The sequence below is a fragment of the Betta splendens genome, chromosome 9, assembly GCF_900634795.4.
Source record: "Betta splendens chromosome 9, fBetSpl5.4, whole genome shotgun sequence".
Taxonomy (NCBI): Eukaryota; Metazoa; Chordata; class Actinopteri; order Anabantiformes; family Osphronemidae; genus Betta; species Betta splendens.
This window is the reverse complement of record NC_040889.2, coordinates 20149936-20176541: the sequence shown is the minus strand read 5'-3', so window position 1 is coordinate 20176541 and position 26606 is coordinate 20149936. Positions and strand designations below refer to the sequence as shown.

At 48.8% G+C, this 26606-nt stretch overlaps 1 protein-coding gene across 3 annotated transcripts in view; it reads right to left on the bottom strand.

Annotated features, from left to right (window-relative positions):
* Positions 1–422: 422 nt before the first annotated feature.
* The window catches only part of LOC114861951 (EGF-like repeat and discoidin I-like domain-containing protein 3), a 68211-nt gene continuing 42027 nt past the window's right edge, over positions 423–26606 (bottom strand). For all 3 annotated transcript variants that reach the window (XM_029161714.2, XM_029161715.2, XM_055511716.1), the window contains 6 exons: positions 25700–25881; positions 20020–20175; positions 18938–19082; positions 18661–18845; positions 7361–7516; positions 423–3037 (listed from right to left, as the gene is read on the bottom strand). In XM_029161714.2, the coding sequence (XP_029017547.1) occupies positions 2888–3037; positions 7361–7516; positions 18661–18845; positions 18938–19082; positions 20020–20175; positions 25700–25881 (974 nt within the window). In that variant the 3' untranslated portion in view covers positions 423–2887. The remainder of the gene's footprint in view (positions 3038–7360; positions 7517–18660; positions 18846–18937; positions 19083–20019; positions 20176–25699; positions 25882–26606) is intronic.

Here is a 26606-nt window from a genome sequence, read left to right as displayed (position 1 = left end):
TCTGAAGGTGAAACCTTTACTGATTATTTTGTTGCCATGTAGCTTCATTCAGCTGAAGGATGTGACAGTTGTCCTGCTTTGTCCTGAGCCTTCTGTAACAGAACCATTGCTGCTGTCGGTTCTGCTGCGAGGATTCACCTGGGACAGAGGAACTGGCAGCAGCAGGTCAGACGGACTCAATCAACACAACTTACATTACATGTAATGCGTTGACCCAAATCGAGTGCAACTAACGGCCTCTTTTGGTAAATTTGGTTCCAATTCATTAAAATGCAAAAAAAGTTGTTGAGAAACTTCTGACATCAAACCCGATCACCATCATCATCCGAAGTTGACCCCAGCCTCAGGCTGAAGGTGAACCTGAGGAGGAGGGTTCACGCGTTTCACAAAAAGAATAAAAAAACAAACAACAGAACTCCAGCTTAATTTTCACAGATATGTTTTAATTTGTCAAACTGAAGAAGCTTTTGTCTGAAGCAACATCTTTTTTGATCTGTACACAGTTTCTCACGTTCCTCACTCTGCAGGCTTGAACCTAAACAGCATTATATTAGGTACATTTTATACATGGTGATGACACTCAGGCTGTGGGACTAAGAAATAATATGTGAGGCTTGGTTTTCATTTTGCTCTCCGCTTCCACCTGTGAGTGGGAGTTTGACAAAGCACAAGACAGCTGATGGTGGCAAAGTAAAGGTTATTAGGGCGTTAAGGTACAGAAAGAAGAACATAATGCGCCTGTGAACATCTCTGTTGTACTGTATAGTTTCTACATTTACCTAAACATGCAAATGTCCTCAAAGCACGTCTGCTCCAGCAGACGCTGGCAGCGCAAAACTAATATGGTCAAAATGGAAACAGTGAGGAAAATGTGAGAAATGATCTGAATATGCTTAAACTGCGTCCATGAGCCCAGAGAGTCACAGTCACCGATTCACACGACGTCTTCACATCTCGAAAACAGGCTGAGTGAGGCCATAATAGTACCATATATGATTTACTGTACTTCAAACCAGAATACATTCGGATACACTTCACTTAGTTCCAGTTTTCCAGATACATAACAATCAGAACAGGTTTTGTTTTCAGACTCCACAGTTACTTCAACTACAACATTCATGTAGATGGTTTGTGGTCTGTGCCTGACGTCCAGAAACGTTTCATGCCAGTGCATTTTTATTCATTAAACATAAAGTAGTGAAGTGGCACTTGTGTTCCCAACCTAGTCAGAAGCCAGGACTGAAAGGGCTGCCGCATTGAATCAATAGGTGTCCATTAAACGTCTTACTTTCACTTGAGTTTCAACACAAAACGAGTGGATGGGTAAACGGCCGAAAGCGGAGGTTCTGCAGCGACGCGGTAAAGTGGGCGCGCTTCCCTTCAGCTCCTATTGTAGCACTCTGGAGAAGCCGGTCAAGGGGAGAAACCACGGGACCGATCCGGGCCCGGCTCTGCCGCGACACCTCAGGTACTTGTTTACTTCCATTTATTTAGCCGCCACGCATCACTGCAGGACGCGGCCGACAGCTGAGCCCATACAGCGAAACCGCATTAGCCAGATGCTTTGACGGCACCGGCGGAGCAGCCCTTTCATCCCCTTTAACATTAATGTGTAAACTGTGTTTGCACCCTGAAACAGTATGAACATGCAGAGAGCGGCTGTCGACTGAAACGGCCCACAAGCTATTTAACACTTCATCGCTGTTATTATTAATATTATTTCTTCACCAGCGTGATGCTGTAACAACCATTAAATCCCCTGAAAGGAAGCCGATCCGCAGACTCTCTCTGTACAGTGGTTCATCCTCATAATAGATCTGACACAATGGCGCGTTTGAAAATGAAGACATTAATTAAGGTTTGTTTGTGTTTTGAAAACTGACACAATTCTTTGCAGCTGGCCAATTATACACACGTGGGTTATTGTGAGTGACATCGATCCTGAGCTTTAAAGTGATTTAACTCCAAGACAACAGAGAAACATATTCGTCCAAATAAATAAAGAAAAATCAACAAGCACAAACAGTAACTGCTGAAAAGGCGTAGCAACAATCAAATAGATACAAATAAAAGGTGGAAACTCACAATGAGACTATTTAGTCAATTCAACAAAGCGTGAGCGTCGGCGCTTGTTCACTGTCTCACGTGTCGGTCGGCTGTACTTCTTCTTGCGGTGAGCTGTAACTTTTTAATAATGCACATAAAAATAGGTCCCTAAATCAAAGCAATTTGCTCCCAGGGCTGGAAGTTGGAAATGATTTGTCATAATATACATGTATAATTCACCCACCATGCAATTTCTTAGTCTTTTACATATAATACAAGAGTGTTAATAGTGTTTTGATCGATGTAGTGATGCTAGTGATCATTAGCATGGTTTGAGGTGGAAGTGGAAAAATCAAAGTTAAAAGCAGACCGGATGCGTGTGATCTAAACGTGAGAGTTCAGTTCATGGCGTGACGTCGGTAAATCACGTCGGATGGAGCACGGCAGACAGATCTCACATCTTCGTTAAAAAGTGACACTGTACAATAGCTTCCATGGCAACAAGTGAAACCCACCGTCCACCGACCGCCCTCGAGCCCACCCCTCCCAGGTATAATGACCCCGAACAGCATGGAGAATAAAAAGACGAAGATCACGCTCTGAACAGCAAACTCAAAGATAAAATGTGGATCGGGTGCAGGTCTGAAATCATTGTACAAAGTAACAAACAGCAACCCACCACAACCGGACACTTATTCTTGAAAAATCCATTGGAAATTGATTTCTTTTTACAGGTAGCACAGTTTGTTTTGGAGGTACTGGGTGAGATACTCCAGTATTTCAACATAAGGGGGGAGGGAAAGAAGGGGGGGTATGGCGAGGAAAATGGAGGGCAGGGGCTTCACTCTTCCTCTGTGCATCCGAGGATTTCTACGCGCAGGGTGATCCGGCCGTACCACGACCAGGGCAGGATCCGGATGAGGCGGGCGTAGACGGGCGGCTCTATCACGTTCTTTCTGTGCGTGTCGTTGTCAAAGTTGCCCTGGAAAACCTGCGAACACAACGGCATGTGGGAACGTTTACTGGTGCCTTCATTCTTACTTCCTCCGACTCGTGTCATTGCCCCCGAAGAATAACAACAACAACCACAACGCGGAAGCTCGTTAAAAACTATTTCGGCGCAAACATTCCTCCGTCTTCAGGCTGTGGCCTTGAAGGCCTCGCGCCTCTGCCGGCGCTGAATGAAGAGCTGCCACTAGTTACTACTTTTCTTTCCTTTCCTTTTCAGTTCAGCCCGTGAACAACAAAAGGGTCAAGGGTTAACCAGCAATCACACACAAACTGGGATAATTGCCAGACTGGGACGAATGCGCTGTTGTTGATTATTAGCAGGGTTGTGTTAGCGTGCGCTTATTAGACAGTAGAATGAAGCACATTAGAAGAAAAAAAAAACACATCTACAGGGACTGCTTCATTGACGAATATGATCATTTCAATTAAACAGACATGATTATGCCTGTATAATTGGGGTATAATGGGATTCACTGTTGTGTGGAATAGGAAATCAGTGGGCTAAATCAGCAGGTGGAGGCGAGGGTGCAACCTTTCACAGAGGGAGGCGTCAACTCATTTCCCTTTCAGATCGTCAGAGGCGCCGATTCTGGACTTAAACAATCAAACGGCCGACATGTTCCACGTGCACCATCATGCTGAGCTTTGGGCTCACGAAGGCCAAGACAGAATGTATAATAGCAGGAAACTAGCATAATAACGTCCACACCGGCCTCAGTCAAAATAATAGAGCAGGAGCCTGGATTAAAACCAGAGCTTCATTTTCTTTCTTAACATAGACCTTAAGGTAAAATAACAAACATCTAATTAATTTATTTCCTGACTGGTTACATCTCTAGAGAACGACGCCCACGTAGGTTCATGTGAAAACCTGAAACATTATAACTGCGAATCCCATTTCATTTTTAATATAAAACTAAGATGAATCTCCGTGAAGGCTGTGAATCTATTTTCGGTACCAGACGGATACGCCGCTGTTACTGTACAGAATAAAGCCAGAGGCTGTCTGGGAGCAGGTGGACACATAAGACTCGTCTAATGATGTCACACTTATCAGGCCTTCTCTTCGCGGCGCTTGTGCTTTTCAATTACCCTGACCGCTTTCATGTGGCTCCTTACGCGGCTTGTTTGTCGCCGTTGTTTCAGCGCCTTCGTCTTCCCGAGAACAAAAGCTGAGTTTATGTGACAGGCGCACAGTTTAATAACCTTTTTTTCTTTCCTTCACGCGTCTGATACAGACGACCGCGCGCCACCTTTACAACCAACTTCCCTTTTCAACACTTCCCTCCCGCGGGGAGGCCCCTCCTCTTCCCTTTCTTCCTCGTCTATAATGCACCACACGGTTCAGACCGTTCACCGGGCGTCAGGGCGCAATTCGCACGGCATTATTCTCTCTGTCAGTTTCATTAGTGGACGTTTGGGTGCCGCGCTGCAAAATGCACGGGTGCAACTTAATCAGTGGACGACAGTGTCACTTTTGGTGTTGTCAAAAACTTGTATTGTGACAAGCAGAGCATGATGCAGCGCAGCAGGACAGAGAGGCGCGAAGGCGGCACCAGGCGGCAGCATGACAGCGACCCAGACAGTCTGGAGACCTGCGCTGCTTCTGAAACAGACTGTCTGGAACAGACAGAAGAAGCACAATAAAAGAAATGAGTGAGAAGATCAAAGTGGCACTATACCGAACAACCTTCACTATCCTCCGTATAAGCATCTGCTCCGTCTCCTGCTATTTATCAAAGCGTTTAACGCTGCCGGCTGACTGTGGCCCACGTCAGACGGAGGTTTCAACCAAGGCCGAGCAGGTCCGTGGCAGCGCAGCCCGTTGGCAGCTCCATAATCACGCAGTGCCAAGGTTGTATTACATATCATATTTAAGCACGTGGGAGATGGTTCAGGTACTGTACGTCTGGCTTCATTGACCTGAAGTCCAACAGGGGCCCGCATTGCCTGCGCTGGTGCGCGTCTCAGGGTGACCCGGGGGCCGCGGCTCTGCTCCCAGCTATCGATTACTAGCGCGGCTACGAGAGGCCTCGCCGGCCTCTGGAGACGCCGCCGTCCGTCCGTCCGTCCGTCCTCCATTATTTAAAGCTGCTGCACGGGTCAAGTAAGCAGCTCGCTCCCGTCTCTGTGCCCCGGAGTTGCCTGAACCAGCAGTGGTGATTACAGAAAGGTCAAGGGCAGCGCGCTGGCTTAGACCCCGGCCGGGAGCCAGTTATTGGTGTTGTATTATTATTATTATTATTATTATTATTACCATGTTATCTGGTTATGTGCTTTTCTCATCCTGAGCTGCAGCCGGTATTTAGACAGAAAACACCACTATTGTAGTGGCTCATCTCCAGACCATTGTACTTACAGTACAGCTATGTAAAACTTCGCCTTCGACCTCAAGGGAAGCGAAGGCCCTGACGGCTTATTAACCCTTTGTCACCCCGCCGAAACAGCATTAAACATAAATCAATTGCGTTTGTGCTCGATCGCTCACGACAATTATTGGCACCTACTGTAGGAATTAGTTAGTGTGGAAAAGCATTTGGGTTCCGGAAATGCTGCTATGTAAATAGTGGAATTTGATTATAAAGCTGTTGCCCTGTGTGGTTCCTACACAGGTATTTGGGGCCCGTGCGACAAAAAGGCACACGGGCGCTGGGCCGGCTTTGTGGGGGGATACTGTCGCTCCCGCAGCATCTGTATTCCGTCCGAGCCTCCTCTCTCAATCTAGATCTAACTGCCTGCAGCCTCTGCCACACAGGAGCTGGAGGGGGGAGCTGAGGAGAATACATACAAGGCTCCGCCGCTGCGCCCCAACCAGACGCCCAGACGCACGCACGCAGCGGAGCCCTGCCACGGCGGGCGCCTCGGGACGCCGGCGGCCGAACGCGTCCTCTGGCGCTAATGGCCGCTTCAGCCGACTGAAGGGGGGAAAACACCTTGAAGAGTCATACATGAGCAGCCCCTCGGCTCCGTGCAGCTGATTGACATTCTCACGAGCCGCGCTTAACACACGTCTGCCCTCTAATACAGAGCAACCCCCCCCCCCCCCCCCCCCCCCCCCCGATCTGAATTATACAACATTAACAGCGCAGGGGAGCCTTCGGACGACTGGAGGAACGCAGCTGCTGCAGGGAGATGTTTTAATCCATGCGGCTGGATGGAAGCGCTGCCTTCTCTTCTGAAAATTCGATTTATAAACGACACGTTCCAAACACAATGGCTTTGTGGGATATGACAGGAGGCCTCTCTCCCCTTTCCCATTGCTATCTCATGTGTTGCTTGTCAGGCCCTTTGGAAAGTGTCCAGTGCTCAGCATTGAGCCTGCGTGAGTGGAAATCATGCTGAGCATGCAGTGGCCTGTGTCCAACGATCATCATGGGTGTTGAAATTATAAACTCCGCAAGGAGGGGATTTGAAAATTCTGGGCACTGGCTGCTGCACTGGCGCCACAACAAGGATCAGGCCATGAACGATATCTGGCTATTGAGGCTTTTTATTTGCTCGATCAAAGTGCTCCGAGTTTCAGCGCTACATGTTCAACACCAGCTGCTCTCGCCCCATTCGCGACCTCTGTCCCCTCAAAAAATAATTAAAAGCCTTAACTTTAAACTTCACTAAAGGCGAGTAAACACCTGAATGCGTCGCTGCCGCATCAGTCTGTTTGTGCAATATACTGTACATGTATGAATTCTGCCGGACGTCAGCGTCTCGCTTTTCCATCGTCAACACATCTCTAATGCACAAATAGGCAGAAGAAGCGCGGCTTATCTTTCAATAACACAGGAAGAGAGAGAAGTAAACAAACCTCTCTTGCCACCAGTATCTGAAAGACAAGAGGCTCCGGCTTTAGCTGGAACCCGGCGCCTGCAGCCATCCTGATATCAGCAGAGAGGCGGCTGCAGACCCGCGCCGTCTCTGTTGTCGTGGGCGATTGGAATGGACATGTGTACTCCATTGAAGGGCCATAAACAAGACTTTCAGCATAGCTGTGGCCGGGGCCAGGTTGACAGCGCGGACCTTATCTGATCCCGGCCCCGACAGGAGCAATAGGACAGACCGGGCCTGCTCACAGCTCAGAGCCGCAGATAAGGAGATGCTAAAGTGAAGTGGAAAGAGGAAACAGACAGCTCCCCAAACGGACAATTTCACACTTAATACTCATCGTTTTGACACCTGCTCCTTTGTATTTTTGTCTCCTCTTGGTTTCTGTATTTCTAAGTTTTTCCTCGCTCCCAGAATGCGTCACTCCTTCATAGTGTGATATTTATACTATGACTATGACGACGTATTTGACTCATTCACTCACCTTGTCCTTCCTTTGTTTCTCATCCTGATAAACGCTCCACCGCTCTCCATCGTTGCTGTAGGCGACTTTGTATGAGCCAACAAACTGGACGTGGCCGAAGTCCTTGGCTCCCTGGGTGATGACCCCCGTGACCTTGGTCGGCACCAGCAAGTCCACCTGAAACACAGAGGATTAGAGAATAATGATCGATTCCAGTGGCCTGGATGCTTCCAGTCAGCAGCAGGAGCGCATCAGCATCTTTATTTTCCGTTTGATGTTATCAGAGGATTTACTGCATGAAGACGCCGGGTGCAAGAAGTCAGTTTCAATTATCCCCAGAATATTGAACAACGGGGCGAGGCCCACGGCCCTGCCTCAGCAGAACACAAACTGCAAGCTCCAGCACCTTCTGAGACCCAGACTGCACCATTTGGGTTAATTTTTAATAGGTTCTAATTTGTTGCAAACAATTTATGGTGCAAGAGGGACGACACAAAGTATACTGTTATGTAGACGAGGTGAAGCCCAAAATGCACAGCAGCGTCGACTCCTGGAGCTGCTCCGCGATTCTCCACTCTACTCCGACTACATCTGCTTCGAAGAAAGGATTCTGTATTGCGCCTAAATTGGGCCAAGCTTCTGCTAAGCAACATTTTCTACTGTGTTAATTATGTCAAATGAATAATGTATGTGAACAAGTGGAGGAGAAAGGCGACGCCGACTAAAATGGGCACTAGTGCAAAAGTGCAGCGCAAGAATAGTTACTGTAATAAAAGATCAAGGGTGGGTATTAAAACGAATTTACTCCCACTGCTCTTCCATGAGGATGAGGCAGCAGGTGTTGCGTAATGTTCATTCCACATAATAAAACATGTCCAGGAATAGCGTCACTTCTCTGTAGCCCTGAACCGGTCAAAAGCGCCGTCTTAATATGAAAAGGCTTAAGATTAAAGGTGGGGGGTGCTGAAAGCCGTGGGTCATGTGACGCGCGGCGTGAGATAAAAGGCTGACATTGAAACGCTTCTCCTCGAATTCCATTCTTCGGCGCACAGCGAAAACAACAAATTAGGCCTGTTGTTTGGGACAAAGAGTGAGGAACAGGGAGCGACTCTGGGTTCTTTTAGTTTAGAGCAGGAGCCAGAAACGCAGGCAGGCAGTTGTATATTTGCGGAGCGCTCACCGCTCTGACACCGCGACCATTCAACGAGCGCACAAACTCGAAGCAGTGCATAAGTTGTGGCTCGGGCGCCTGGCAGAACATCACACGCCGCCTGCAGCATCGCAGGCCCTGAAACCGGGCTATTGTCGAGCGGCGCTGTGCACCTTCTCCAAAGCGCCTCTGTCTCTCAGCCGCGGCGACTGGAGGCTGCTTTCTGGGTATTAGAGGGGCCTTCCCAACGCAGAGCTCCTGCTGCGTACAGAGGCGCGCGGGCCCCGGTCCTGACACGCGTGCAGGCGAAACCGCGCTCGCTAAGAGGCGGAGGCCTGGCTGAGTGAAATGCAGCCAGGAGGAAAAAACAAGTATAATGAAAGTAGGACAGAGAGGCATTAAAGTTTGCATGCAGGCATCATTTGAAAGTGCTGCCGTCACAGGTACGTTATTATGCACATACACTGTGTGTGTGTGTGCTTCATTCAAATTCAAATGGAAACTACTGTAGATCCGCCTCCCTCAATGCAGCTTTATAAAATAATATAGAATAAACAAAGGAATGCCCGTACTGTAATAATAGCTATGATGTCACAACAAGCGGCGGGAGCGAGGGGCCAGAACGAGGCCTGGCGCCTCACACTGCGAGGCTGCTACAACAACGAGGCGGAGTTGTTGTGCCCGAACACTGGAGTCTGCCACTGAAAACAAAGGCGAGCTCGAAGGGGAACCTGTGATTGCTGTCACAGGTAGCGGTCAAAAAGAACGGGCGCCCCCAGCGACACCGGCTCTCAACGCTTTGACGGACCAAACTGAATTAGGGAGCGAGATAAGCCTGTTAAAGCGAGGGCCCCCTCCTCCCCTCCGTCTTCCAGCGCCATCTCCAACGCATTCCCTCCTCCACGAGCTGTTAACCCGCACAAACTAGGGGAGTGTGAAGCCTTTGTTGCCCGAGAAATAAAACACAAGAATCAATTTGTGGGTGTTTCTCGCTGCGTGGATAGGATGCTAAAATAAGATTAACGCAGCCGTTATCCGAGCTAATTTTCTCGACAGACTCCCAATCAAAAGCGGAGACGAGCTCAGTCGCGTCCAGTATCTGGACTTTTGCTGCTGGCGCCGTGTGCCCTGGTGCACGTCTGCCCGGCGAACGCTCATGGGCGCCGCTCGTTACGATGAGGAGTGGCGCGTAACTCGCATGTCCCCGCTCCCAGTGACTTTGCCATCGCAGGATAAAGAGATTAATGCAGTAAGACGCCGCTTTACGAGGAGCCCAACGAGGCTCGTGAATACGGAACGCGCATACAAAGCATCCGGCTCGCATTATTCCTCCAGCTGCGCTGATTTAACTCCATTTGTCGGGGACTAATTTATTCTGAGAAGCCCGTGGAGTGCGTACGACGCGGGCTTCCAGTGTCAGCGTGCTCTGAGGTCACAGTGCAGCATCAGGGACACTGTGAATATGTGCGAAACACATCACTGCAGTGCTATGACACATCACCCCACAATAAGGCAGCTGCTGCTGTTTCTAAATTAAAATAGTGTTAAAACAATGCATTATTGCTGCTTATAGTCAAGAGAAGCCCCGTTTTAAACTGGACCATTGTGCCGTGCTGCAGAAAAACCTGACTTCTCCAAAGCGTGGTGGGTTCCAAACAGACGTCTGACTGGGACAGTGCTCGTCCACGGAATGCAAAGAACACGTTCCAACGCTCTTCCTCGGATCAAAATGTGCCGTAGCGAGTCGGATCTGAACCAGGGACCTGGGCGTCTCTGGGCTGGACAACGATGGTACTGTAGATCGCATGTTCTTGTTTTCTGCAACTGCAAAGAGTCCCAGCGTCATGAATTAAATATGAACCGGGATAAAATGCTGTGCATACAGTAGTTAATGCTATAATCAGCAACCACTTTGGCCCGAATAAACTAGACTTTAACTTGTATTCATTAATTTTGCTGGTTTGGCTCATTACTGCGGCAAACAAACAGCCCGGAGCGCCTCATGAACGCGGTGGACAAAGAACCATAAGGGCTCGTTTAAAATGAAACATCACGCCGTTTGAGAAGGCAGCAGCAGCCGCGGGTCCGGGCTGCACACGGTCCAGACACGGCGCCTCTCCCTTTTCCACGCGCTCTGGTGGGATGTCGCAGGGAATAAATGCCTCCTGCGCGTTCGCAGGGTGGGAGGAAGGTGTGCAGACAGTCTGAAGCGTGACTCAGCCGCATGGAGAAATGTCACAGAGAGAAAACATCACATTGTCTTAGACCGGGCCGCTCACACTGAACTGACTCATTTTCTCTTTCTTGGTATTTAACCCATAAAGGAACACTTTTCAAAGGTTCATCTGTGAACGTCAAACGCAATCTGTGCACAGAAACGCGTCCATGTGGATGGAATAAGCTGATGATGAGGTATGACACGTGTAGGCAGGACTGTGACTCAAATCAGCTGGTTGCTCGGTCGGGGCACATCAGGATGTATAATATAAAGATATATAACATAAATCAGTAAAGAAGCGCTGAAATGACATCTGCTGTGCATGTTGCCATCATCAGCACATCTGATTCTAAACAAATTGTGACAGGGGAAGCACGAGGTCCCAGGTTCAAGCCCCGCTTCTGGCAGCAGGTGTGTCCTTGAGCAGGACACTGAGTGGCAGCCCACTGCTCCCACAGGGTGTGGGTTAAATGGTGGGGTTGTGACCAAGTACCAAGTGGGAGAGTGACAAATAAGGGCTTTCATCTTTCTACTGAATGTTTAGTGCACCGTCAAAATAAAAGCCCCGGTTGCCATGGCAGCATTGTGGTAAAAGCTCACTCCTGTTTAAAAGTTACACATATTCACATATGTGACTATAGAAAGAGGGAAAAAGGAGCACTAAGGCCGATTTATGGAGCATTATAAATGCTGACATGGCAACGTTAGCCTGGATTGAATAAAAGAGCCTCTAACACCTGAATGGTCAGCATTTAATTTTTTACACATCTTCTCTCCATTCATAATTTAATAAGTCACCAAAGAGCTTGGGAATAAAAAGTGCACATTTATTTGATTTTCACTGCTTCCTCCAAAACAAAGACAGGCTTCTTGCAAACCCAGTGCATTAAGCACAGACACTGCAACCTGGAATTCTAAAGGGCCACTCAGAGCGGCCATAAAACAGTCGAAGCCTCAGTTCAGCAGAATGTCAAGTTGGGTCTAAATGGTTGCGGGAACCGAGGTGGGGAATTGGGCATGGCGAAAGGAACAAGAGGGAAATCAACCATGGTGGTCTGGATCATTTAGCGCCGTCGGAGCAAGGAGAACGGCGCCTGCAGAAGCAGGGAGCCGGAGTGAACCCAGGGGCCGGGATCCGTGTGCATAAAAACGGTTTTGACAGAGCAGCAGTAAGAGACGCAGAGGATTTCACACTCTGTTTCCCGCTCATTGTGACCGGACGAGAGACGGACACTTACTCGCTGATCCGATCTAAAGTACGTCCGAACTCCAACATCCAGAGGAAGGGAAACGTCCTGCCTTTGAGAGCATCAAACAAGTGTAAGATAGAAAAAAAAGGTTTAATGACCCAAAATACGGCGTTCTCACCTCTCGAGGCTGATCCGGCTTTTTAAATGCCCCACAAAGTAAGTGAGCTCAACATAAAACAGTTTACAACTCTGGCTGCTGCTCTCGCCGCTCACACCCCACCGCGCTCCTCGCGCCTCCACGGCTTCTCACACAGTATCAAATATTCATACGAGACTCTCACGCGTCCGCAGCTCGTACTCTACGGACAAATACACGGTGGGCTTTGCACGCAATGAAAAGCCAAGCATGAAAATATAAACGGGGGTCTATTTGTGAACTTAATGTGACTTTAAAACAAGCCGCGTCCCGTTGCCGATGGGGCCAATTAACCATCGCACTGTAGCAGGGAGCAGTGCGATCCAGACGCTCCCGACAAGACATTAAGATGCTGAATTTACAGATGCACAAGTGTTTGATTTACCGCTCGTCACGACAAACTACAAGATACACATGCAGAACAATCTCGGGCTGCACCGACTCGAACCCGGGCGCCTTCCCTTCTGACAATTCCTGCAGATCCAGCGATTCGGGCCGGCACGGCTGCCGACTGATGAATCAATCATCCCGCGATAAAACAGATAAATGCGCCCCGCGTGCGCTAAGAGGGCGTGAGGGAGAGAGAGAGAGAGAGAGACGGGGCCGGGACGTGGCGTGTGAGGATACGACGACTTCCTCGGATAATGAAAACAAAGGAGCGCACGGCCGACGCAAATGTGCATTTAACAGTATAGACGGAGGGAGGGGGCAGCGAGAAACAGGCAGATGGATTTTTCCTTCCCTTTCTAACTTCATTTGGAAACTAATTCAATCAGCACCGGAGCTTAAGGGGAACGGAACAGAGAAAAGCAGGAGCCATGTTGGACAGGACTACGAGCCTTAGTTTACATCAGGCTTGTTTCCAAAAAGAGTCATTCTCCAATTCTGTAATATTTTTAAGGTGACGAACATATTATTTATGTCTAAATAAATAAAAATGAATTTAATATTGAGCGGAGTGTTTAGTTGGCGCTATTATATCAGTATATTCATGTCAGGCTTTATGCTCCTTCCACTCTTATTAATTCTACTACACATCAATGAAGAAATAACAAAGGAGATACAAAGAACTGAGTGAAATGATGAATAACCCTAAACTGTGCAACACAAATCCTTTCTAACTGTTTCTTTCCTTATTTGATGCGGCATTTCTGCATCTGCAACAGAATGAATTTGTAGTAAAACAAAGTGAAAAAATATTCAGAACCGTCGCCAGGGCTTTGATTCGTGTGCAGGAAGGCAGGATTTTTCTCCTGCCTTTCTGGAGCTGGGCTGCCACATCTGCTGACTGAGCAACTTGAAGTCGCCGCTGCATCTGTTTTCTTTGGATTCCTCCCTTTGAGTTAGTGGGAAATGTCGGATTCAGACGGCGTCAACGCTGGAGATCAATCAATGGAAAAATGGGCAATAGACCGTCGTTAATAAAGTAACGACCAGTCACATTACTGACGGCGAGACTCAAAGGTGAGAGAGCGCTCAACTGAGCCACGATCGCCCCCGAACTCACACAGCAATAAAAAAAATTAAAAAAAGAAAAAAAAGAAAAAGTGCCGTCACTTTTCCTCGCGACCGCAATAAAAATGACAAAACTGCTAATTGTTTTATTTGTATTGACACTAAAACAGCGGGCTCAGCGGGAACGCCGGATAATGAAAGGTGTCGTGCTGACTCCGGTGAAGGATGGACCCAGACAGACGCAGCCCGATTGGAGGCAACGCTGCAGCCAGTGCTCATACGTTTCACACTTAACTCTTTTACAGCATGACAGCTGTGGCTAAATTGTTGTGTGCTTCTCGCTGATTACGAGAGAAACCACCTGGAGATGTTGTTCATCTCACACTGCGCTTCTTTAATTAGTTCAGCGACGAGACTTGGCTGCAGGTACAGTTCCTATTGATTCAGTAGCCGCGTGGAGTAGAAGGGCACGGAATGATAAGGAGCCGGGCAGCCGCTGCAATGACGGATGTGTTTGATATGATTAGAACTTTGAGTAGTTGGATATGAGGACGAGTGTCTGTTTTCAAAGAGCTTAATGCAATGTGACAGTAATAAAAACGCTGGATTTAAGTGGATCCTCTGTCCTCAACAAATCGTGCTTGTAAGGACTGTTTTCCAAAGGGGAGATCAAGCCTGAAGGACTCGTCCTTGAAAGTTCTCCACAAATTCCTACTGTCCCGTCTCCTTGCAAGTCATCTCAACAAAGCGCGCGTTGCTTGTTCTCCGGCTAAAAACACGGCCGTTGCTTTCCCGCATGATCAAAATCCCCCTTAAATCCCTCACAACGCCACCACGGCTTCGCCCGCGCCGACGACGCTCCTTTTGATTGTTTTTAAAAGGGACACAATTCATCTTCGCCGCATAAACACTCGAGCGGCGACGAGAGTTTCATTGGGACAAATTAAAGCCGTTCTCCTCGGCGGATGGATGAAACAAACAGCCAGTTAATTCTATTGATTAAAAGGAATAGAGTGTGTTGTCAGCAGTGCTGTATTTGAGGCAGCGATTTGATTAGAAAGCTGCGCTCGGCAAAATGGCTGTAATGATAATACCCGGTTTGATTACTACAAATGCTCGCTATGAGACACCGAGGGGGAATCTATTCTGCGTGACACGCTCAGCGCTGCTTCCTGCCTCAGCTCCACCTGGGACAACACGAGCTTTGAGGATCTGCCTCCAGTCGTTGACTGCTGCACGTATTAATACAGGATAATGTACAGTACGTGCGCTATTGGGCCTTTTAGCGCTGAATAATAATCTGTGCCTTTATGGCAAACATTTAAACCTGAAATAATGCTTGTAACACGTGGATGGTTAATACATACATGCGTTCACGCGGGCACTCTGGAACTTAAAGTCTGCAGCGACCGCTCCTGAACCCCGCGCTATAATAATCCCACATTCAATATAAGTTTTCGAATCAAAAGCTCAGTGAAAGCTACTTACAAGTGAAATCCATTAACGCCGCTCCTCGCAAAGTGAATTTCACTGACTTCTGCCATGAATATTGCTCCTGTCTCTCAGTCTGGGCTCGTCTTTGACGGAGGACAATCAAATATGCAATCAGCGCCTCGCCGCCGCTCGGCTCTGCGTCGCACGGACCTCATACGTGCTTCATATGTGTCTGAAGCCAACCATCGATCCAGACGCACGCAAATTAGATAAACTATTAGATAAACTCATTTGAGTTGACGCGGACAACTGTTAATGAGACTAATGTGGCACATTAATTCGAACGGACAGTGCGAGATTGATGAGTCTGTATTTTCACTCGTCTCTGTGACCTCCAGGGCGATGAACTTAAACAAGGAGAAAACCAGGGTTCAGTGCCCTGTCTGTGTGTGTCTGAAGCATCAGTCGTTTTCAGGTCCAATCAAGACCAGTCCAAACCCGCTGAAGGCGGAGAACGTGCAGAATGGGAACTCAACTTGAAGCTCGAGCCATGTACTGCAACGACGGACCCAGTTCTACATTCACACTAGGACGTTACTGTAAACACCTATTCTGGTGTCTGCACACGGACGGCCGAGGACCCTCATGGTGGTCACAGACGATGAAGGTGGGATCAAAGACTCCGGTTTCCCTGCCACTCCAGCCGGCTGACAGGCACCTGCTGCTGTTGGTACAGCTGTGACCGTGATGTCACCACTCGTCTTAGTCTTCCCCGTACTGATCCCCCGCTGGGCTCCCTTTGTAGGTGTGTGTGTGTGTGTGTGTGTGTGTGTGTGTGTGTGTGTGTGTGTGTGTGTGTGTGTGTGTGTGTGTGTGTGTGTGTGTGTGTGTGTGTGTGTGCGTGCGCTCCAGCAGAGTCTCCATGTGTTCGCGGCGCCTCACCATCGATGCAAACCACGTTCGCAGCAGCCGCTTGCCCGTGTTTCTGTTTTGCATATGGTCCTCAGAATGAATGGAAACCAACAAAGCGGATCTGAGAAACGTCTCCGAGGGGCAACTGTAGTTTCTTCAAAGGTTTGATGCCTCCACGTCGTCAGAGGTGATTGCCACCTGCCACACGTCCAATATCTTTCACTTTCAGGAGATAATTGGATGTGAAAACTTCGGAGACAGAGGATAACAAATCGGCCACCTGAGAGGAAATACTTTCAAAGCACGTTTTCTAACCTTTTGCAGCTTACAAACAAATTTGTTACAAATTGAGTGATTCATTTTGCCCTGTCAGTGTCTACTCAAGGCCACACACACACGCACGCACGCACGCACGCGCGCGCACGCACGCACACACACACACGCACACACACACACACACACACACACACACACACACACACACACACACACACACACACACACACACACACACACACACACACACACAGTTCCTCAGATTTGGAGGAAAGGGGAGCAAAACATGCCAGAGAACAATACAAACGCTTCAGGTTATCTCACTTATGAGGCTTTCGAGCACACGGTGGATGGTGCGGCGCCTGCGTGGAGGTGGTCCCGCAGCCAAACAGCTTTTGTAACCGCTGTTTGATAGAAAAGTTCAATGACCTAACTGTGATATGAGAGAAAGCAGCATCAAAGCATATAAGGCGCAAACTAGCTTGAGCTGAACTGAAGTGCTGGCATTTTGTTTAAGCTTGTACACAAAGTCACACTCTTCCATTTACAAAGCGCCGTCAGTGCTGTATGTCCTCTGCTCCGCTGCAGGCATGTGACTTTAAAGATAACAGCTTGATCTGGAACCTCAGATCAACCACACACTGGCTTTCAGTGAGAGGACACGGCTGCGTGGTCAGCAAAGCCCCGTCTCGACAAACTATCACTGCTTTTATCAATTAACCGATAATATAATCAGTGACGACTTTCAACCCACACCTATAATTTAAAATGGAATGATAATTCGCTTATCTGCATGTTTCATGTTTGTGTGTTAAAAAGCATTAAATCCTAAGCGGCGTCACGCCCTCAGTTGGACCGTCCTGCACATCTGCTTCAGCCACGACGCCGTGAAATCAAGTAGTAGATATTGTTTCTCTGGAAACGTCTTTTCTGCTATGTGGACGTGTTAATGTGCATAATTAACTAATCAGCTTACGCCAGCTGGGACACTTGGCAGCCTAGTCCGAGAGTCACTCGAAACCATCTTGAAATATTCTTGTTGGGAGTCCGTCTGCACAAATCTATCTCCTACCAGGCCAAAACAAATCTCTCTTGGGTAGTTTCCAAATGAGCCCAGTTCTTGGTGTATGTTTTATATTTTGTTGATGCAAAATTTTAACTCTCAGAGCCATGGATTTACATTTTTAGGTCCTTTTTTAGTCAAAATATCATGAATAAACGGACAAAGGACGCTTTAAATAAAGAGGCCATCAAGCAGCTGTGGATCAGCTGATGATGCTGTAGTTTACTGTTTAAAGTCACGGTGATGTCTGGCCTCCTATAGAAGAGTTTCCTATTGCTCCCACTCTGAAGTGAAGCCCTTTCTTGATTAATAGGAATACTTAATTTGTCATTAAGGCTGATTAATTCCTTTAATCTTAAAGGTTTAAAGTCATTCACTAATGTCATTGAGAAACAATTATTCGCCATGGCAACCAGTAGAAAGGAGAGCCTGATTATGGAAGTTAAACAAATGAATATAAGACCACGTCTATATAGTAAAAAGGTCATTTCCTACTGGTGCATTAATATTAATGTGAGGCATCGCGCTGCACTATATCATTGTTAAGGTCTCAATTTCAAAAGCAAGATATTCTGTCTGCCAGTGGACGCAGAAGTGGTTGTTGGCAGTAAAATCCATTGATTTTCTCACTGCTCCTGTGCAGCATCTCTCTTTTCCTGCCAGTACAGCAGGTAACACGAGACCACAACTTTTCCTTTCCCCACAGCGATCAATTCTGCTTAGCCTCGCTGCCTGGGCCGGACGGCTGCTGCCTAAGCATCCGTCTCCTCGGACACGCGACCCTCAGAAGAAGAGAAAAACGTATCTGTGTGGAGACCCGTCGGTGTGACCACAGGCGGCTCTAGCGGTGGCGCCGCGATCGGGCACGAAATCAAAGAAGTCACTCTCATCTTCAGTTCCCTGAGAAGACGGTGCTCGTCACAGTTTCTACTGTGCTGTGTGTTGTAAAGCTTGAAAAGATGTGATTTCTAAAGAGAGTTTTCTGTCCTTTTGTGGGAGACGTAAATTCATGATTGAGTCTGACTGATATGAATCTTAAACTATCGCTGCGTCCATCAATCTCGCATTCCGTTTCAGCGGGAAAACTGTGGTTTCCTCATGAAACGCGTCTGGTCGCTTTCAGGAGGCACTCTCGGCTGTCGGTCGCCGTAATGAAAACAAATAGATTGGCCGTTCTCACGGAGACAGGCCGCCTGAGCTGCAGCCAGAGATAACAGGGGCAGCGTGGGCGCTGGATTCAAAGAGCCTGGCATCACAAGGGCGACATATTACTGAGTGGTTCCAGGAATGACGCTGAGAGCTCACTAATAGAGGTAAACTGAAGTCTGCACATCTGAATCCACCACTATCCATCAGTGAGGGAGCGCCAGCTGGCTGCAGCGGCCTGCCTCTCTCTCTCGCTGTCTGCTACCGTAGCTGCATCCTACCTGCAGCCACTGCGACTGGTCGCTGTGTCCGGCCGTCCAGGCGTTGACCTTCCCCTGCTTGTCCAAGCGCGCCTTCCCCGGCTCCCACGTGAACATGTCCATGTTGAGCGTCCTGAAGATGCTGGAGGCCGTGACCTGGTAGTCCTGGATGTGGCCCGACTTCATCCCCAGGGGTTCCGAGCAGCCTGGCGACAGCAGAGGGGTTAGCGTTCACGTGTACCGATTTTCTCCCTTCGTTTCTTGCAGGGCTCGCATCGAGTAAACTCGGCACCCTCACCTGTCAGCTCGCAGCCGAGCAGCTCCATGCGCAGCGTGCAGTGCCTCCTGCAGACCTGGGGGTAAATCCGCACGTACTGGGCCTCGATGGGGGGCGTGAAGGAGTTGGCCGAGGGTGTGTTGTTATCGACGTTTCCTCTGAAAATCTGTTCCAAGGGATGAAATAAGAGGGTGGGGGTGGGGGAGGGGGGGAGGGGGGGGGGGGGGGGGGTGGTGGTGAAGCGGATCAGTTTTGCCACGGCGGAGCAGTGTATCTGTTGCGGTCTCTAGTGTCTGCTCCACACTCAACAAATTGCTGTCATTCAAGGTCAATGAGCTAGAATTACAGGGGAAAATAGACAATTTTTCGCACCATTTGAGCCAGTAATTTGTAAGAACAGTGGTGTGTTTTAAATTAGCGCTCCGATTGTGACGCCGCATATTCTGGAGTGGTTTATCCACACGACCAGAGGTGATCGGAGAGAAACTCAGTGATCTGCGCGACGGCGGGGCACGTGTGAAGCACGGGAGAGAGGACGGAACCGGTGAGATGGAGCATTGTCACCTGATACGGAAAATATGAGTTGTTATAGGGCGACAGAGCATCTAAATGACTTAATGAATAAATTAATTAATAGTCAGTGGTAAAAGCATGGAGTAAAAATAAACTGGATTAATCCAATATTCAGGTCCCAACTCATTGTCGGGTGAAATGAATGGAAAGTTTAGACGTCAGGGTCACTGGAAGCTCGGCCAAATGGAGGACAGCCCTGGCTTCCTGTCAGGCATGATAGAATGCCGCGTGGCCTATTTGGTGGCTGTTCATCTCCAAATAGTATAAAAATTCAATCTAGAACTCATAAAAGTGGAGGGGAGGGGGGAGAGGGGGGGCTAAGGGGCAGCAAGATGGGCCCGGTGTGTGCTAGCTAATTAAAAAGCCATCTCATCATGTCCTCCACACTGCCCTTGACTGAGTGCACAGTCTGTCCTCGCCCGTGTGTGCGTGCGCGTGTGCGCGTCTCCGCCGGTGCATCGGAGTGAGACGCTAAAGGGGCCGCGCGGCGACGCGACGCGACAACGGGCGCCCGCGTTTGCGCGTCTCACCATATCCTCATCTTTGCCCTTGACTTTGTAAGTCCTCCAGGTCTTCCCATCGTCGCTGTAGGCCACTTTGTAGGACTTGACGTACTCTGGGCTGCCGATGCGCTTTGCACCCTGGGTAATTAATCCGGTGACCCTCATTCTCCTCAGCAGGTTTATCTGTGGAGTCACAAAAGAATAAGCAAGAAATTACAGCCTGATTTTCACATGCGTGGCTCTGCGAATGCGCCGCGTCTCGGCGTCCGGGAGCCGCTTCGCCCCCCGTCTGTCGGACACGTCCGCCTCATTCAGAAACTCTGATCAGAGGGAACATTTAATCGATCCCCGCGCCCCAGATCCAGGGCGTGAGCCCCACACAGCCTGTCAATACGGCGCCAATGCGAAGCAGCTCGCAGAGGAGAGGAGCCAACGAGACCAAAGGAAGAGGCGCGTGATGAATGTCCTCCTGCATCCTGCACAGCGCACGCAAAACAGGATCATTAGGATCCGAGCGATCGATGGCCGCGGCCGTTCAATGCTGCTGATACAGGTGATAAAAAGATTGGCTGTGTAGTGAATGAAGCAAATTCAAAGCATTGCAACCGCTCTTCATCTTTGGTCCGATGTACTCTCGTGTCCTTCCATCGGTGTTATTCGTTAAACTACAGGGCTCCATAGTTCTGGTGAAGACTTTTGCCTTAACAGGTGACGACAGCTGACGGCACCTTTTCTACTGTGGCAACATCAAGACGTCTGCGGTGAGCTACTCTAATGGTTTTACATCAAATATTCATGCTCATAAAAAAATGGATGTTGGACTGTTAGCACCACAACGCACCTGTGACAAATGTGACCTAACGATAAACGACGGCGGTCATTTTGACTGGATATTAGCGCCGAGCTGCTGCACTGCCAGCGTGTGTTTCGTGCCTCAGTGTGTAGTTCACCCTCTCACAGAGTTCTATAGCTGCAGAACACAGCGACGGCCGTAATGCCGCACTGAGGACCATTACCCTGGAATGGCCAGAAAAGAACTGCCGGCCCAAATAGAACTCAAATTATTTCCCTGAATTGGACTAGCGTGGCTCAAGGTTGCATTTATTCACAGCGTTTCATTTTTTAAGGTCACGCGTTTTAGGCAGCAATTTCACGTCTTAATGTAATACCGCAAACAAACAAGTCCGCATCTGCATTCATGTTTGCGAAGCCGGAGTCGGTTCCTACTTAAGAGCACAAACCATTTTAAAGCGAGCGCCCAGGGAATGAACATTTAGCTTCACTGACAATGCGATCGCATGCGGGATGGCATTCTAGCGACTTGAGCTCATTTTCTGCTGTAGAAACGGTCGTATTACTATGAAATAAGGCAATTTACAAGTGAAATATTTCAGAGCGGCGAGTTATAGTCTCCCTTTCCCTCTAATGGAAAAACCCGGAGCTGTGTCTTCTGACAGCGTTAGGGATTAGAGAACTCTCCCAAATCCACCACCAGTGTTTGCTTAACTGTCAAAAACTAATTGAGCAAAGGTGCAATAATTCTATTGCGGCCTTCCTATTTCTATTTGTAGAGATAAGACTTAATTACACAGATTGTTTCTGCACTTAAGACAAAATAACATGTTAATTATAAAAAAGCTAAAGAGGCGCAATTAGCTTTTATTTCTCATTCACAGCATTCCTTCACTCTTCTCCATGGAGATAGATACTTCTACTCCTAATTAGGCTCGCTGTCACTAAAAGGCCACTGCCGGGGTAATTGGGGCGATCCCTCACGTTTTTAACGACCGCTCACAAACGCACCTCCTTCGCTCGCGCTCTGATAGCGACGCATTTGTTTGTCTGGAGTGACGTATCATTTGGAGACCTCCTCCACATGCTGTGTCAGCTTCAAGGCAACGGCCTCAGCGCGAGAGACAATTAACCCCCGGTGTTTGAAGTGCAAACAGGGCTGTTATGCCGATAACGCGTAAAGACGTCGGTACACATTTTCAGGAGCTAAAAGGTTTTGTCAGATATGACATTTTCCACTGAGTATGTAAATATGTTTTATAAATTGTCCTAAATCTCAAATGCTTCGTGCAGCTGAGTCCGGCTTTAGATGTCACAGTCATGAACGGAGTTAATGCAGTGATCAGTGCGGACACACGCGGCCCACTCTCGTCCGTCCACGCATTGAAGCGAGATGCCAGAGCGGGACACGTCCTGGACGGGTCGCCCGCCCATCACAGGGTTCATTCAAACAGAGATTTGATTTCCAGAACCAACCGTGCTCCCTTCATTCCACTGTGTTTAATGTATGTTTTACCTCAGCCAGTGTTGACAGTCCCAGATACACCCAGTTCATTCCAGACTGAAGGGAGCTGCATCGAGCGCTGCAGAACCCAAAGTTTACCCTGAACTCCTGCCCTCTCACTGTTTCACCTCCTCCTTCTTTCAAACACACAGAGTCTTATGAAGAACTCTCCAAAAGGGAACTTCCGCGACATTTCTTTCGGCTCTTGAGCTTTGATTTGCAAAACAAGGAACAATCCACATGTTTGCACTGATCCTCCCTCCTCTCTAAAAAAACAATTGCGCCTGCGAGGGATTGTTCATCTCGTAACCGTCGGCAACATCCTCAACCTTCCGTGTCCTGTGGCTGCGGCTCACGCAATCTGACATGTCGGAGCAAGTTTTTCTTTGAGTTGCCGAAAGGAGCGATCCATTAATTTAGGCCCAGGTTCCTGCGTGTTGATCCTGTGACAGACGGGCGTTCTGACCTCAGCACCTCATGGCAGGTAAAACCGAATCGAGTAACGAACGAACACCAGATGTTGCATTTATAATTCAATACAAACAAGTGTCAGTTAATGATAGCACACTGTATGTGCCGCTGTATGTGATAACCCGGACGCCCTCCGCAGCCTGACATATACCTTTACGTCCCATTAAACGCTCTCCAGGGCTCATTAAGCCGTATTTAAACCGGCGAAAGCACAACATTTATTTACAGCAGCAGCCGAGGGGCGCGAGAGTCACGCCGGCAGACCTCGCGCGCACACGCGCAAAGGTCAAGAGCGAATAAAGCGAGCAGATAGCCGGCTGCGGCCGCACACTGAGATCCAGCCTGCTGAGGGAATTGCAACAATTAGACCGTCCTTGAAAGTGGCCGTCGGCCCTGCAGCCCTGTTGTGTGAGCACAGACACGCTACCAACGCCTTTAACTCGCTCTGTGCGGGAGAGACGTGATATGAGACTGTTCATTTACAGTTTCGTAACCTTTTTCGTTGATATGTACCATATTTGTGTGACTTTATGTGAACAAAAAGGCCAGAGTGGTGAGTACACTGGCTGAGAACACACCGTCCCCACAGTCAAGACACTCAGCGCCGAATTAACTCTGAATAATAAATAAAAATATTTTAATGAAAGCTTCAAAAACACAAAAAACCCACTCTCTATCTTGTTTGAGATGTCCACAGGCTTTATTTAATTACTGCTGATTGCCATCATGCTGCGGCGGTAAAATGAAGAGCAATGGGAGACGCAGCGTCGGGGTCACGTATCAGCCACACACCAGCCTGGAAAGCGTTTCAATAAATGGACCGCGCTGCAATAAAGAGCGGGCGTCTGGGCAGGCGGACGGAACGCTGGCGTCCGGGCTAGCTTGCGTTACGCCGCGACAGCGGCTACAAATGGAAGCTCGCCGACGGGCGGCGGCATCATTATGTTGTTAGGTGTTTAGCTTCCATTATTCCATGTACACACCCTCTTAGCTTTCACAAGTGATTTGGTTGGTGTCACTCCTCCGGCGTCGCCGGCCGCAGCTACATTTTGTTGATATTGGTCAGACCGGCAGCATATTTCCCCCGAGTGCTCAAATGCAATTTCATGTGTGAGCTAGTCATGGCGAGGCTGCAAACTGATGTTCTCGCAGCACGTGTACGTGTGAACAGTAGCCGAGCGGCGCTAACACCGGGGCGGCGCGAGCGCGAAGGCGTCGCTAGCACGCTACGCCTGCAGCTGTGCGACGCATTAGCCCGGCGTTGGATTGGTTTGTGGGTGTTTAAGGGGGTGGAGCTGACGCCCAACGTGAGATGATCCCCCGCCGCCGCCGTCCGTCGGTGGAACCTGTTACACATGACAGAGTCACGCCGCCGTCGCTAACGCCGCGGAGGCGAAGCGCGGCCTCCTTAGCATAATCCCCAAACCCTGACACGACTGCAGACCTGTGTACTCACGTCCCAATTATCCGGGCCCTCTGCAGAAACACACAATGCCTACAGCATCCTGTGCAACATCCCGCGTGGCATCATTAAAGTCAAACAAACTGCCTGAATGTTTTATGTTCTGTTCTCCTCACGCTCTCAATGTGCCGAGCGGCTTTTCTCTAACTCATTTTGGCGGCTTCTCTCTCTATTTTACTTTATTTTCCTTTTTTTCTTTTTTTACAAATCCATTTCTGCCCTGTCTTACTATGCTCGTGTTGTTCGGTGCAGCTTTACTCTCTCCATCACGCTGTCACACGCTGGTACTGTACTGTATGTTGTTCTATTATATCTGGTTCACGGCTCGCTGCCTGTGCGTCGAGCTCGGATGAGTGCTGGCCTCAAAGTTTGTTGTGCGCATTTGCGACCGACGAGCAGAAACATCACTATTCATATATTTACTCAATAATTAACCACAGCCACTGTTATTGTTACCGCACCGGGGGTTTGGACCTCTGGATGATCGACATAAACCCAGCGCTCCGATCGCATCACTGCAGGTAGGGCTTCACCCAGGGTCGCTCCAATCACTGAGACCAGCTGCACAGATCACACAGCGGACGCACACAGGAAACAAATATTTACATGCTATTTAGAGATCCGTGCACCGCGGGGCAGGCCGGGCAAGGACGGCGGCGCACGTGTCATTCAGGCCTGTTGCATCCAGCAAATGAAGCTCCCTGACAAAAAGCGGTGACTAATGGCATCGCATGAAGGTTAGCTCTAACAAAGCGAACCCACAAGTAGAGTTGAAAACGCAAAAAAATAATCCAATTTCATTTCATGTAACATTCCCGGGGTTTGTTATAGATTAAGGCAGATGGTGATAGAAACAACACAGACGCCCGGGAAGCGCTAAACGGGGAAATTGCGGTTAACGTTATTGTGGTGTCTCGTCTGGAATTAGGACTTGGATCTGTCTGAAAGCCCAGTGATTCGCTCATCAGAATGAACAGAAGCCGCAACATCTCAATGGCTGCAACAGCACGCGAGGCACTTTTTTTTTATGATTTCTCCTTTCTTCCGTTGCTAGGGAACCGCTTCTGCAAAAACTCGAAGACGAACCCCCACCCGGCGGACGCGGCGCCGGGGCGGCGCGGTCCAGCGAGCGCTAGCGAATCGTCACGGCGACGCGAGACGAACCCGCCACCGGCTCCTGCCCTTTCGCGCAGCTCTTCACACTCGGATACACCTGCATCTGTTCCGTCCCCATCTTACGCTTTTTTATGACTCTTTATTACCCACAAGTGAGCGATCAGTATGTGTAATTAACTCCAAAGCAGTTTTATCACATCTACAGTATGAAGCCATCAGCTCCAACCAAGTGACACCATGTTAAAAAAAAAAAAGAAAAAAAGCTTCACACTGAAAACAACTGAATAAAGCGTCTCTATAATTAAGACTGTTGGAGTGTGGCGGGTCCCGCTCCGCCTCGCGCGGCGCTGGCGCTGCCTCACCTGGATCCACGGCCATCTGTCGTTCTCGGCTGCGGTCCAGGCGTTGACCAGGCCCTTCCTGTTGAGCCGCGCGAAGTACGGGTACCACTTCTGCAGGCCGAACAGCGCCCGGTGGGTGGAGGAGGCCGTTATCTGCTGGTTGGAGATTATGCCGCCTTCCATGCCCAGCGGCCCGGAGCATTCTGCAAGAAGAGAGCGGAGAGAGCGGCGCATGAGCCGACGCAGTGCGAGTCCACTGCTCAAAAATGAGTGGGGCGATATGTGAGTTACATACAGGCGCCAGCAGCAGGTGATTTCAGCACCCGGTTTTGTTTTCTCCACAGTCTCCTCCACTAGAACCACACAGAGTCATTAAAGTTCTCGCTTTCGCTTGAATCTGTGCGATGACATCCGATTTCTCTCGTTCTATAGCTGTTGCTTTGATTAGAGCAGCCGTGATGTCACAGACGTCCGTCCTTTCTACCATCAAGCATCAAGAGGGACCTGACGGCTCCTTCATGTCAGGTCCCTGAATCTAAGACGCTTTTATCAGCTTTAAATCTTAAACAGCGTTAAAGTGGGAACAGCCTTACTGGTTTTCCTCTGTTATCCTGACTGGGATGTCCGACACCTGTGGTAAATGAGACTTTCGCAATGAATATAAAAATAATAGAGAATTTATTGCACTTCTTTGTGTTTCCATTTGTAAAACCCACTGGGAAATCTAATAATGCCACAAAGCAGATGGAGAGGCTGCACTGTAAACACAGCACACGAGGCAATGTGCAATTCCATCGCAAAGAACTTGACACTGCTGCTCAAATGAGATTTCCTAAACTCGCCCCTCACATACAGTACAGTACACACAAAACGCGGTTTCAGACGCCGTGCGACGTCTTGCAGAATTACACGCCAGCTCACGCATCAT